At 38.9% G+C, this 14,443-nt stretch overlaps 1 protein-coding gene across 3 annotated transcripts in view; it reads left to right on the top strand.

The window, feature by feature from the left end:
* Positions 1-14,443, top strand: part of fgf13a (fibroblast growth factor 13a) — a 144,709-nt gene that overhangs the window by 102,004 nt on the left and 28,262 nt on the right. For all 3 annotated transcript variants that reach the window (XM_062999820.1, XM_062999819.1, XM_062999818.1), the window contains exon 2: positions 4,083-4,193. Coding sequence is in view for 2 of the 3 variants with exons in the window: in XM_062999819.1 (XP_062855889.1) it covers positions 4,083-4,193 (111 nt within the window). In the remaining variant the exon portion in view is untranslated. The remainder of the gene's footprint in view (positions 1-4,082; positions 4,194-14,443) is intronic.

Genomic DNA, 14,443 nt, shown 5'->3' with positions numbered 1-14,443 from the left:
AGAATGCATATTTTTGTCATTTCTCCACCCTCTAGCTTGTAGTAGTAGTTCTGTTTTATGAACTTTTCTGAGTGTGTAGTCCTGCTTACACTGTAGAACTTGCAGCAAATTTATGTAATGCCAAAAACAATGCATGTAGTCATGCCGTGATAAAGGAGTGTAAATGAAAATATGAGGTTTATTAAATGAATGTTTGTTTTAGAGCGGCTTAGACAATACCCACTGTCAAGCTCTGTGTGAGATTGCTAGAACAGGGGTGAGCATGGCTTTGTGTGCACATGTGATATTAGAGGCTTATTATTAAGCTTAGACAACAAGGACCATGATGAGAAACCATTCGGTTTGGTCAGCTGTGTAATAAACTCAAACAATAGATTATTTTCACAGCATGAAATGCACAATGCATTATGGTTCCATCATTTGCTGTAATTTATGAATAGAAATCCATAAATGTGAAGCAGTAATCAGAGATGGTGAAATATTATTATTAGAGATGGGACGATCGATCGGCTACGAATCGGTATCGGCCGATTTTTAATCAAAATATGCTATCGGCGATCAGCGATATTTCCTCAAAGTAGCCGATCCGATCATGTGCTATATAAAGACCATGTTAAGTTAACAGCTCAGTGGATTGATCCAGACTTTGAGCTACGAAGCACCAACCATCACATCACCATTCATCAACCATCGTACAGAAACCATTGTGAAAGCTCTTACGATGTAATTTTGCTGATTGTAATATTTACTTTAAAAAGATAATTCAACCCGGTCACATCTGAGTCGATTCTATCAGCACGTTATATAAACTCCTGGTTCACTTTGGTAAGCGGTTCTTACTTGTGATGTAGATGAGAACAGAAGACGTTACAGAGCCAATCCGAGGCAAAAGTTTATTCATTACCAAATTCGTTAGTTCAGGATCATCTGCTGAACTTTTAGAAAACTTTTAGCTCCTTAGACGGAACGAGTCTGACTCGGTTACAGATCTGTGGTAATAGCAGTTTAATTAAGCTTTTTAATTAAGCTTTTTAATGTAAGAGAGTCACACAAAATGTTCTGTAGTAGCTGGTGTTTATTTAAAACCACGACATTTAATTAATAACAGTAAACACGGAGAGATAACTGAGAAGAGAAACTTACGCTTCACATAAAAACGAATCAACTCATGAATCAATGAATCACTTATAGCGATACTGTGAACAAAGCGTGTCTTCTAAAGGCACAAACACACACACACACGCGCGTGCCGCTCCGGTTTATCTTTACTGTGAGGCTCTTTTTAAGTTTATTTACTGCTAATACCCCCCCCCCGGAGATCGGAGATCGGAATCGGTGCCAAAAACCCCGATCGGTCCATCTCTAATTATTATATATTATAAGAGATGGTGAACCTTTAGTTCAGGTTCTGAAACCCTGGGCTGGAACCCAAGCTGTCTGCCAGTGTGTGTTCTCCTTGTGTGTGTGAGTTCACATTCTTTAAACAAGCCAGTGGCTGAATTGGCTTCTCAAAATTGCTTCTTTGTATGTGTGTAAATGGATGAATGTGTTGTGCTATACACCTAAGATCTAATCAGTTTGGGATCAGAACAAGAAGTGCAATAAAACCACCCCAACTTCAAAAAGAATGAAATACATGGGGTACCAGAGGTCAGCAAAGTGGTGTCATAAAAAAGGGACCTCTGTACCTTTGCTCTTAACTTGGCAAATGTTGATTGTATACCTTTCATTTTTTTCATTGTTTTACACAACAATAAGGTAATTTAACTGTTTTATAATACTGGTTACCATGGGAACCATTTGTTTCCGCTGAACAGCAGCAGACGACAGTGTTATAAACACCAAATGATTTTTACCACTGAGGACAGAATTTTAATTAAGAGTTTGTACATACTGTATGAGAAAAACTGAGGAAATGCATGACTTAAAAATGCATGACTGTGTAATTTGCAAAACTGTTAGCTTTGAAAGACAAAAGATGAAAGAGTAGTGGCAGATCGAAAAGCGTTCATACCTATAACAGCGTACCACAAAGTCAAGAACTGGTGCTTAGCCAAGAGGACAAACCTCAGACCCATTGGTCAACAGCATCGGAAACTGGACTTAGCCAATCATCAGTCTGAATTGTTCATCAAGATCTGGTGTTGCAACAGTAAAAATTGATCAACATTTGTCAAAGTTATGGAAAAAATGCAGAGGTACAGTATGTGGTATACAGGTATACAGTATGTGCTATTGTTTAGTTGCTCTTGGCGTGTGGTTGATAAAACCAACACACACTCCTCAGAAGGAAAAGAACACATTTGATACGGCACAGATTGGTCTGGATTTAAATGCATTCTATTGTATTGTGGGGTGCCAAGGACCATACATGATTGCTAGCTCACTTAGTGTTATATCGTACTTCATTATTCTTGTTGTAAAGAGTGACTCTTTAAGGTTAATGAATGCCTCAGATGTTACAATGTTACTCATCTCTCTTTAAAGTCTCTCAGTTTTGCTTTGTAAACCATGAAGTGCTTCTTTTATTATTGTACAGCCATTTATTTTTACACAGCTCCACTGTAAACGTCTTTTTCCACACATCTTTATACTACTTCTCATTAACCACTGATTATTTTTAATTAAAGTGCCATACAATCACATAAGACTATGAAAAAAAATCTTAGGTGGAAGAGCATGCAAACATTGTAACAACCATTACTTTAAATTAAAGCAAACCAAAACAACCAAAGCTGCACCCTAAAGAGAAATTTAAGAGAATAGTGAAAGAAACATACTTACATTATTATTATTAGGAAACACTGAACACATAGATAAAGACTTAAGAAAGAAACCGAAGGGATTTCGAATACATCGTACCGAGTCTCAGCTCTGCCTGCCGGCTGGGCTGAGCACCCACATGAACAACGATTGGCCTGTTGTTCGTATAGGGGTGGGGTATTGAGCATGATAGGGACTCTCTCATGACTGATGCAACTACGACCTCTGCTGGCTGATTGATGGCGCCTGCACAGAGACAGGGAGAGAGCGCAGATCAGGGTGTGTCTCTCCGTACACAGAGCTGGTCCGCAGCTGATCTCATCTGCTGTAGGTGACAAAATGCATATGGCTGTTGCCCACGTGTCGGAGGGGGCGTGGGTTAACTTCGTTCTCCTCAATCAGAGCCGGGGCCGGCATTAGTGGAGAGGAAGTATTACGCAATCAGGCAATTGGATGCTCTAAAATATCGGGAGAAAAAGGGGAGAAAATGCATAAACAATATATATACGTATATATATAAACTGTCATTCAGTGGCAGCCATTCAGTCACATAGAACAAAAGTTGCTGGAATTAATACAGTCCTGCTGCCAAAAATCCTGCTATTTTAAAAGTGTGTGTAAACTTTTGACTTTAGGCTGAATTCCGAAAGCAACCCACATTCTGTAGGCAGCATACAGAAATAAAAGCGATCCTCATTGCTTCTTGTTCTACTTGCTTTCTCATCTTGTGTCTAAGGTACTCCTCCAAAGATGCATGGTGTCTGTAGATCTGCATCTTAGCACCAGTAATGAAATTCAAAAAGCTGTGACTTGAAAGGGTGTCTGGCTCTTTAGATCTGAAGAAAGGTTTTTGAGCAAGACGCTAATGGAGCAAAAAAAAAAATAGCAGGGGCATGTGTATTACCAAGGAAACCTTTGAGGAGGAGAAAGAGAGGCTGGAAAGTAGGACAGCTGATGGAGGAGATGAAAGAGGGTGTAGTTCATGATAGAAAACATTGATATGCTGCCAGAGATGAATGAAGAAGCACGTGAAGCGGGGTGAAAATGCTGAAACAGGGTGACACAGCTCCATAACTGTAACTCCTGTGAGACCAGTCATTAGTTGGTCGTGTATCCATCCAAAAGCTTTTGAATCTGTAATCTGTTGCACGTACACATGTATAATGAATTTCCTCCTGCTCTGGTTCGCTTGTTTGTAGCTCAAGCCTGTGAAGCATGAATTATACTGATAAGCCGGGATCTACATACTCAGTCACACTTCAGCACACTCGCCAGAGCTATGCCGGTCTCACATCTTACTTTCTCTGTGTATTTTTCAGAGCCCCAGCTGAAGGGGATCGTGACGAAGCTGTACAGCCGGCAAGGCTTCCATTTGCAGCTTCAGGCAGATGGAACCATTGATGGGACTAAAGAGGAGGACAGCAGTTTCAGTAAGTCGGACGGGGTATTTTCCTCGTGTTTTTCTGCAGTTTAATCAGCTGTGAGGTGTGACCCTGATTTACCCAAATAACCAAACAAAAATGTACTTTTTTTTTTTTACCACAGAGGATTTTAACACCCTCGTTTACACCAGTTATGTTTTAAATGTGTCCTTATTATGTCAAGTGTCAACATTTCAAACCTCATTTCAATGAAGTGCACTAGAGTGCAAATGTATTCTACGATATGTAGTGCACATTAATAAAAAAGTGGACATCATTAGCATCGTTAGCAGCAGGGTTTTTGCAGAACAGCTTTCTTTTGATAAATCGTGGTATTTTCTAGTTTTATTTGATGTTTTTGGTTTACTTCTGGTAAACTGGTGGTGGGACCTTCCTTACCTGGGTCTGCTTCAGCGGGATCTGCATCAACAACTGAATCAGAATCGTTTGTAGTCCCCATCCGTCGACCTTTGCACTTTTAAGGTGGTTGAATCAAATATTTGTCCATTCACAAAGACCCAACATAGCCTACTATATAGTTTAAACTTGGTTTATGACATCACAAGAGAGCTACTGTATGCTAATAACTTATTGATTTTCCCACCCCCGAATGACTGATTATTTTTTACTGTTAATCAAATGCAACTTCGCTGCAACAAAGAGCACTAAAGGAAGTCATTTCTGCCCACAGCTGTGGCAACCTATAATAACTCTCACTGGTGCAAGAGAAGGACGCAGAACCTATAACACCCACGAAAGACAATTAAACTTACATTTTGCACATGGTACTGTTTTATTTGCAGTTTTTTTAATTGCACAACGTCTGTAACTGCACCTTAGGCTCCCCCTTTTTAGTTTTTAGTTTCTTTTGTTCTTGTCCTGTTAGATGTTTTATATTCTAATTTTTTATATTATTATATTTTATTTTCTTTATATATATATTTTTAGATTTTATATCTTACTTGTATTTACATTTGTCTTAATTTTTTGATTCTTTCATTTACCTCATTGTAATGTCATTGTGTGATGTTTTTTGTAATAATTGTTACTGCTGCTGCATCACCACAATTTCTCTTCGGGGATTAATAAAGTACTCAATCAATCAATCAATCAATCAATCAACAGTACCCCCTCTAGACTCACTGAGGCCCCCTAGTTGAAAACCACAGATGTAGCAGACGCTTTTATCCAAAGTGACAAAATACAGTTTGAGCAATTGAGAGAGAAGCTAACCAGCAACCTTTTGAACACTAGTCCACTACTCTATCCAACGAGCTACCACTGTCCACTGCCTGTACTGTGAATCTGCCCTTAATTCCATTATCTTTAAGACAAACTAGCAAAATAAATAGGATTTTATTGTGCTTGTTTAAAAGTTCCAATCTTTAAGACACCCTGTTACAGTATATGTTTTACACAAACAGTGTGTTTTAGTTATTTAATGTATTTTTAGTGTATTTATCTGCTACAGGTTCAGACACAACGTTGGTTGACTTTGTGCTAATAAATATAAACAAAAACTGATGGATTAATAATCATAAATGTTTGTAGGGGAGAAATGATATACAGTAGATGCCACCAATAAATAACAATATACGTTCATGATGCTCCACTTTTTGTGTGGGATCTTGAAATTATACCTGGAACCCATCTTTCTCCACACTTTCTGCTGAATGATTGCAAAAAGGTTCTATTTTTATTATTATTTGTCATTTTCTTGGGATATGGCTAAACAGATATGACAAAATTTCTTGACAAAATTTGTAGATAGATAAATAGATAGATAGATAGATAGATAGATAGATAGATAGATAGATAGATAGATAGATAGATAGAAGATAGATATGTCTCCGTTTAGCCATGTTTTTGTGACGTAGACTCTCTAAAGGTCCTTTAGTTCATTGTCAGGGCTACCAACTCGTCTATCTTGTTAAATAGGGAGTTCACATTTCTGGGCTTGTACATCTGTTGCTTTGCCATTAGATTTGCATTTAGCTCTGCAACTGCGGTATCTGGGTCTTCGTTCCTCCGGTTTGGGATGTACGATGCCAGCATTCTATCTCGTCCTTAGGCAGAGTAAATGTTCCTTTGAATAAATGTAGTTTCAGCAGTCCTCTTGTGAAGATAATAGATCCATATTAAAAGATAGACTGATATCATCTGATACACACAGAAAAGTGACACATACAAAAGAAAAAACAAACACTATAAGAGTGGACTGTTTACTGTGTAACTGTTGTTCCTGCTCTTTTTAGGTCGTTTTTTAACCTTTTTATTTGTAATGAGCGCTGGCTTTTCTGTTGCATGAGTCTAGGAGCTTTTGAAATCTTGTATGGCCTGCCTGTGTGATATATGCACTGAAAGTAAATAAAATAGCAGAAACAAAACCGGATCAGTACTTACTTCTCTTGGATTTCAGCCATATATAAAATTAGAGGACTTGTGTAATGCAATACGTCTCACTTTAATGCATTGTTAAGTGTTAAGACTTCCTCCCCCTCCTGCATTTTCTCTTCTTTCTGTCTCAAGGCAAAACTTGATTTCCTTGGTTAATATAGCGTAGAATAACAGCCTTATAGTGGAGGTTGTTTAAAATCTAGCTTAAATTGTAGCACTTACAATGAGCCACAAGCGCTTGATTTATAAACCTATTAAATAAGCACATTTATGAGCCCATTATTGAAATGTAATTTCTTTATAATAGGCCAGGTTTACCAGATGTGCTTTCTCATTTACATACTGTACATCCTTTATGTGTGCGGCTTTTTAGTACAGACATAAATAAAATTAGAGATAAAACAAAGGCTTCAGTGGGCAAAAAAACTGCAGAATAACAAGGGAAAAAGAACATTTGAAAGGAAATTCAACTCAGTAAGAAGGTTACTACAAATCTTACAAATTTATTAAGTGAAAACTGTACAAAGAATGGACTTAATGTTTTGGCTGACAAACCTTTATTGCATTTCCCCCCCAATCTAGTTGTATCCAATTACCTGATTGCATTACGCTTCCTCTCTACTGATGTAAACCTCCACGGCTAATGACTAACACACGCCCCCGCCGACACGTGTGCAGTAGCCGACTGCATCTTTTCACCTGCACGAGGCGAGTTCATAGGCGGATCAGCTTTGTGTACGGAGAAACACACCCTGATCAGCGCATTATCCCCCGTCTCTGTGCAGGCGCCATCAATCAGCCAGCAGAGGTCATAATCGCATCAGTTATGAGGAATCCCCTCCGGCACCCACCCTCCTCTGCCGGTAGCAGAGCTGAGATTCAAACTGACAAGTTTGAGTAAACAAAAAAGTGTTAAACAAACCAGAATATGTTTTATATTTTAGATTCTTCAAAGTAGCCATCTTTTGCTTTAATGACAGATTTGCACACTCTTTGAAATTTTCTCAACCAGCTTTATTAGGTTTCCACCTGGAACGGTTTTCAATGAATGTTTGTGCCTTGTCTAGAGTGAATTTTTGGAATTTGTTGCTTTTTTAATGTGTTTGAGACCATCAGTTGGGTTGTGTAGAGGTAGAGTTGGTAAAATATAAAACATATTCTGGTTTGTTTAACACTTTTTGGTTCACTACATAATTCTTCATAGTTTGGATGTCTTCAGTATTAATCTACAATGTAGAAAATAAAAATAATCAAGAAAAAACATTGAAGAGAAGGTGTGTCCAAACTTTTGGCTGGTGTGTCCAAACTTTTGGCCTGTACTGTACATAATATTATGAAACGATTCAGGGAATCCAGGGTAAAAGTAATTCTAAAAGACTTTTTTTATCAATGCTGCTAAATCTTTTTGTGCAGTCCAATAGTGTGCAATATCATTTATAACATGCAATCCACATGTTGTGGACTGATCATTTATCCTACTGCTACCTGAATATCACACTACATCATTCCAGGCTCTGAAATGGTACGTCTTGTGTTTGTGTATATGTGTCTTTTATGTCTTCATGTCTATTGAGTGTTTTCTTTTTTACACTGAGTTGAGTGTAATGTCCAAGTCTTAGTCTTAATCTCAGTCAGTGTGGGGCAAGGCTGAAAATTGTGGTTGAATATGTGTGCCATTGCATGGGGATCCATTATGATGGACGACTTTGGAAAACCGTTGTCACTTAACACAGTCCGCCGCTGCATCAAGAAATGCAACCTAAAACTCTATTATGCATAAATTGATTTATTACACCTGTTAGCAATTGTTGTGGCTTAAACACATGAATTTAAAATTAAAAAGACTTTCGTCCATATAGGGAATGAGACTAAAATTAATAACAGCAAACTTTTAATGGATGGCAGCAGAGGTTACTCACAATATATCACATAAGAGCTTTGTAAAGTAGATGCTGTCACACTTATTCATTTACATGTTCAAAAACATCTAAACATACAGTATTAAAAAGTATTTAGAATAAACGTTTGCTTGGAAAACGTATCTATAGTTCTTTGTATGTGACCTTTAAGCCAGTCAGATCCACACATTCCCACAGCCGTTTGCAGATCTCACACAGAGATCGCTATTTTTTGGCCTTCTTAGTCAATACCTGACAGGAGTCACATCACTTGCTCTTTTAGTCATCTTGTTAAGCCCCCCATGCAGAATGTGAGTGAGCAGAGAGGAGAAGACCTAGTGGAGAGTTAGTCAGATTGAACCATGCTGTTCAACGTGTGGGAAAAGTGGCAGCTGACTGTTTAGCAGCTTTTTATTTCATCTGCGCTATAATCACACGTGAATATGACACCCTACAGCAGGTTAATTATTCATTCATTCATTCATCGTCTGGTTTACTACTGCTTTATCCTGGTCAGGTTTGCGGTGGGTATGATTAATTGGGCTAAAGGCAGGAAACGGCTAGTAGCTCCAATTGGCCTGATTGTGGGACTGTCCAAAAACCTAGTGAGCTGCCTTGCTGCCTACTGCCTACCTGCCCGGTTTTATAAACCTAATCCATGAAGCTTTTAACAAACAATTCTCATGCTGATATTGCTCCCAGAGGCAGTTTAAAACTATTAGTATTTCAACCTATGATAGAAGTCTTGCTTTAGTGTTTTGTATAGCCAGTGGCTAAGCCTGTGTGTGGAAAATAAAAGCCTAAGCCAACAAGCTGTGTCAGCTGGTCAGGCTGGTCTTTCATGGCTGGTCCTGGCTGGTCAGGGTGGGCAACTAGCCGGACAACAAGCTGGACCAGTCCAACAACAGCGTTCTAGACTGAGAGACCATCTTACCCAACTTAAACTAAGCTAACACCAGTAAGACATCTCAAGAGGGATTTTAGTGGTGTGTTGAGCTGTTGCTGCGCCTAGACGTTTCACTTTTTTATCTATCTAGCAGCACTTACAGTCAAGCTTGACCTAGGCAGCTCGAGAAGAGCAGAGAAGGTGATATCCTTACACCACCTTCTGATGCATGTTGTTCCAGCGTCGTACCAACTTTTTAATGCTATCAGCAAAAAATGTTTTTGGTTGAGCGTGTAGCCACTGATGCACCGCTGCTTTCACATCATCATCATCACATGAAAATCTTCTTCCCCATAAAGCTTCTTTGAGGGTCCAAAAAGGTGGAAATCAGATGCCGCTAAACCCAGACTATAAGCTCTCTCTCAGTCTCTCAGACACGACCATTACCACTCCTCCCACCCTCACCGTTTCCAACCAAAATATAAAAGTGTGGAAACTTTTGTGGAAACAAGTATTTATTGGGAACACTTTGTGTTTGTTTGCTCGACTCTTTTTTTAATCAAATTTTGATATTATTAAGGGACTGAGAAGTGGTTGCTGGAGAGAAAACTGTAAAAAAACAGAAGGTTCTATCTTTCATATTGCAAAAATAGCATTGTTAGGGGCTAGCTACCCTTGTCTCCATAGCGACCGTAATTTTGTCCTCTTTGGAGACTGACCACTGACCGGGATAAAGTGATAATAAAACAGACACTTGTTGCATTTAAATAAACTATTTGACCAAAACTATGTGGACAAATCCTTTAATTATTGAGCCCTTGTCTCAACCCTATTGAACAACTTTGGAATGAAATAAAGCTCAAATCTTACAAATGCTCATTTTGATTTAATAAAAGACCTTTCCAGAAGAGTGGAGGCTGTTATAGCCATAAAAGCTAGGGATTTAATAATAATGCCAATGGTTTAGGAATTGCTTGACTGATAGGTAGAATATGAAGATGTCCATAAACTTTTGGTCACTTGTCCTTACTTTGACCACTGTGTTCAACAGAGTTACACATCCCAGTAATAGTTAACCACTGCACCTGTTTAAACAGGTTTTATGTCCTCTCCAATCCCAGCTCCCTAACCATTAACTTGGCTTTGGGCTATCTCACCATTAAAATTCAACTAGGCCAGCTGTAGCCTAGTGGTTAAGGTACTGGACCAGTGATCAGAGGGTCGCTGGTTTAAGCCCTACCACTGCCAGGTTGCTGCTGTTGGGTCCTTGAGCAAGGCCCTTAACCCTCAATTGCTCAGACTGTATACTGTAACTGTACTGTAAGTCGCTTTGAATAAAAAGCATCTGCTAAATGCTGAAAATGTAAATGTAAACTAAGTTTTGGCATAGGCTTACATTTCTCACGCAGACACCAACTATATAAGCTTTTATGCAACATAATAACATAATAAACTGGAAGTTTTACTCTGACTGTCTGTGTGTGATGAGTTCTTCCCAGTGCGCACTTAAGATTTTCAGGACCGCTTTTCTCATATTCAGCAAATGACACTGGAGTAGAAGATCCGAGCAGCAAGGTTTTTCTTTAAAAAGAATTTGATGTTCTAACAATGACCATGCTTATAGCAAGGTGTCCACATACTTTTGCTCATGTAGTCACTTGATAAAGCCATGAACTTGATAGAACCATACAACCTAACCTATACCAAGCCGTGCTGGTTATATTTCATAGGTTTGTACCTAAAACCCACAAGCTTAAAAGTTCTCAATGTGCAATAAAAATAATGGATCTGGGTTTTTATCTCCATCCAGTATTTTAAATAAAAAATTAATGTTGGCACTCATCCAACAGTGTTTGCTTTGGAAAGTGATACCTACATCTATATTTAAGAAAACACCTTGTGCTTTTGGTGCTCTGGAAACTTGGTACCATCTGTTAAAAAAAATTAAAAATACTCTTCTTGTTACCTGCTGTGTGCCAAATCATCTCATAATTATGTAATATTGTCAGATGACTCTTCAAAACATAGGCTGCCTTGTTCGTTTCCTTATTGATTTCAAAGACCTAATTGGTGCTTGGCCTTCGAGGCTAGTTTAAAGGCTAAATGCATTTACAAGGCCTTCCAGACGTCAGCTAACTTCAAAGAAGATACAGATGTGAACTGACAATTTCCCTAGATAGCTTATCTGCTTGCTAACTAGTTTGTTACATTTTGCTAGCCAGTTACAGTTGTCTACCAATGTTTGGACAATCCGAGTTAAATTCTTATATTATGTTTGTTGAGTTTTTTTTTTTTCTCCCTTTTTCGCATCCAATTTCTACACGTCAATCATCCTCTCACTAATGCTCGTCCCTGCTCCCGATTGGGGGGGATGAGGCTGCTCCATGCCCCCTCCGACACGTGCACTGCAATCGAACATCTTATCACCTACACTTGACGAGTGCAGTGCAGTACAGCACTGTGTACGGAGAGCCACACCCTCTACCTCACTCCTTTCCCATCTCCGTGCAGGCGCCACCAACCAGCCAGCAGAGGTCGTAATCGCACTAGTCTGAGAGAAAGTCCCCATCCGGCTTTAATCCCGCCCCTATCTGAACAACAGGCCAATCGTTGTTCATGTAGCCACTCAGCCGGCAGGCAGAGCCGAGATTCGATACGATGTATTCGAGATCTCAGTTTGTTGAGTTTTTAAGTAAAAATTAATAAACACTTTTAACACTTAACTCATTTTAATACGGTAACTTTTATTTGCTAAATGTAACATATTGTGAGAAAAAAACATACTGTACGAATATTTATAGCATCATTATTGTACATTTTATTTTTTTTGCTTGTTAAATTACCAAAACATAAAAAAATTTACCTGTGTTGTGCAAGAACTACTGAGCTACAGAAACGTCTTTATTAATATAGGCTAACATTTAAATATCTTATTTAAATTAAATAAATGAAACAAAAATTACTACAATTAAAGTAAATTAATATTTTTTTTAATGCATTTTCTCCCTTTTGCTCCCGATTTTAAGCGCGTCCAATTTTACCCAGTTGCGCGTCCAATTTTACCCAGTTGCGTTATGTTTCCTCTCTACTGGTGCTGACCCCCACCATGATTAAGGAGAGCGAACTGGCACACGCCCCCTGCGATGTGTGCAGTAGCGACTTTATTTTTTCACCTGCACGAGACGAGTTAATATGCGGATCAGCTTTGTGCACGGAGAGTCACACCCTGATCGCATTATTCCTCTACTCTGTGCAGACGCCATCAATCATCCAGCAGAGGTCATAATTGCATCAGTTATGAGGTCCCTATCCGGCTACCCACCCTGTATGAACAGCAGCCAAATGTTGTTCATATAGCCGCCCAGCCGGATGGCAGAGCTGAGTTTCGAACCGACGAGTTTTGAAAGATGATTTAAAATATCATCTTCAGGGTGATACAAGTTGAACCTGTGTTCTATATAAAAATAAATCTTACTGTAAGTCAGTTGTATTCATGTTCAGTTCTGATAAGGTTAGCGTAGGAGCAGAGCAAACTCATCTCAGCTACTAAATGTCCTGTTTCTCTGCTTTATTACATCATGTCTCTTTAACTGAGGAACTAATTCAATTCCAAATAGGTTAGAGCCCTTTCCTTTTATCAACCTGAAATCTTATTAGTGTTAACTTGTGTTCTTCACCTTTTCTAATGTCAGTCTGTATTTCTATCTAATCAGTTTCTTTAAAGTTCAAGTGTATTAGAAGCTCTGCCCTTATCAGTGTTAACTATTTGTGTGTATCTGTGATCGGATCTGGTCCAGTTTTAATTCATTCAGGGTGGCACAGTGGCTCGGTGGGTAGCAATGTTGTCTCACAGCAAAAAGGTCCTGGGTCTGGATCCTTTCTGCATGGAGTTTGCATGTTCTCCCTATGTCTGTGTTTCCTCTGGGAGCTCCGGTTTCCACCCACAGTCCAAAGACATGCAAGTGAGGTGAATTGGAGATGCAAAATTGTCCATGACTGTGTTTGATTGTCCTGTCATGAATGTAACCAAAGTGTTTAAAACATGACGTCAAAATCCTAATAAGTAAATAAAATAATTAATTCAATTAGATTACCATGAGATGAATGCAGGTCAGTATGGTGACTTGGTGGGTAGCACTGTCGCCTCACAGCAAGATGCTCCTGGGTTTGATTTCCAGATGGAGCAATCCGGATCCTTTCTGCATGAAGTTTGCATGTTTTCCCCGTATCTGTGTGGGTTTCTTCCGGGTAATTAGGTTAATGTTTTAGGTGTGAGTGTGTTCACCTTGTGATGGACTGGCGACCTGTTCAGAGAGACCTGAATGAATGAGAAATAGTTGGGCTGAAATAGTTGTGGTTTGTGGAATTGACACATTTTAGGTAAATAAAAGCGGCTTAGGGTGCTGAGAATTATCTTCTCAGAAGAATCGAAAAAGCTTACCGTAAAAAAAGCTTAACGTGGCTTAATGTACTAAAAGTTGACATAGGAGCGCTAACCTTCTCTCATCATTATTACTGGTTATAAAGTGCTCTGTACTGCTGAAATTCCTTGGTCGTTGTTTTAGTACAACAAGCCACGTTAAACTGTATTTTTTATTTTTTAGAGTTGCTTTTACTGTGTCATATCAAACAGTTTGTCTCATCGGAGGCGCTTTGGAAATATCAGCGGCAAACTGGCTCAAATTAAATCAGGTGAACCTTAAAAGATGGAAGTGCAGTGGCAAGCTCCATAGGAAACAACGGCACAGTCGGCGCAAAAGCAGTTTTGAGGCTTCTCGTGTGAAAGTTGATACACCCACAGATGATGCCACGGTTGGCGCTGAAAAATATAGTATTCTTTGGTGCCAGTTGCAAACATGCTGAACCGGTTCAAAATCAAGTTGGCAAATCGGAACAGAGCCTGTTCCATGTCACTGGAAAAGGGGTATCTGTGATTTAGTTTAGAAGAACCATGTTTGACTCGTTGGTGATGTGACAAACAATTTTGTGTAGATTTTACAGAGAATCACTTCCACAGAATATGGCATTTACTGTATTTTATGGTTATTAAAAATAATTCCTAAAAGATTCCTCTTTGT

This window comes from Trichomycterus rosablanca, chromosome 8 (assembly GCF_030014385.1).
Source record: "Trichomycterus rosablanca isolate fTriRos1 chromosome 8, fTriRos1.hap1, whole genome shotgun sequence".
Taxonomy (NCBI): Eukaryota; Metazoa; Chordata; class Actinopteri; order Siluriformes; family Trichomycteridae; genus Trichomycterus; species Trichomycterus rosablanca.
This window is presented reverse-complemented; position numbering and strand designations above follow the sequence as displayed.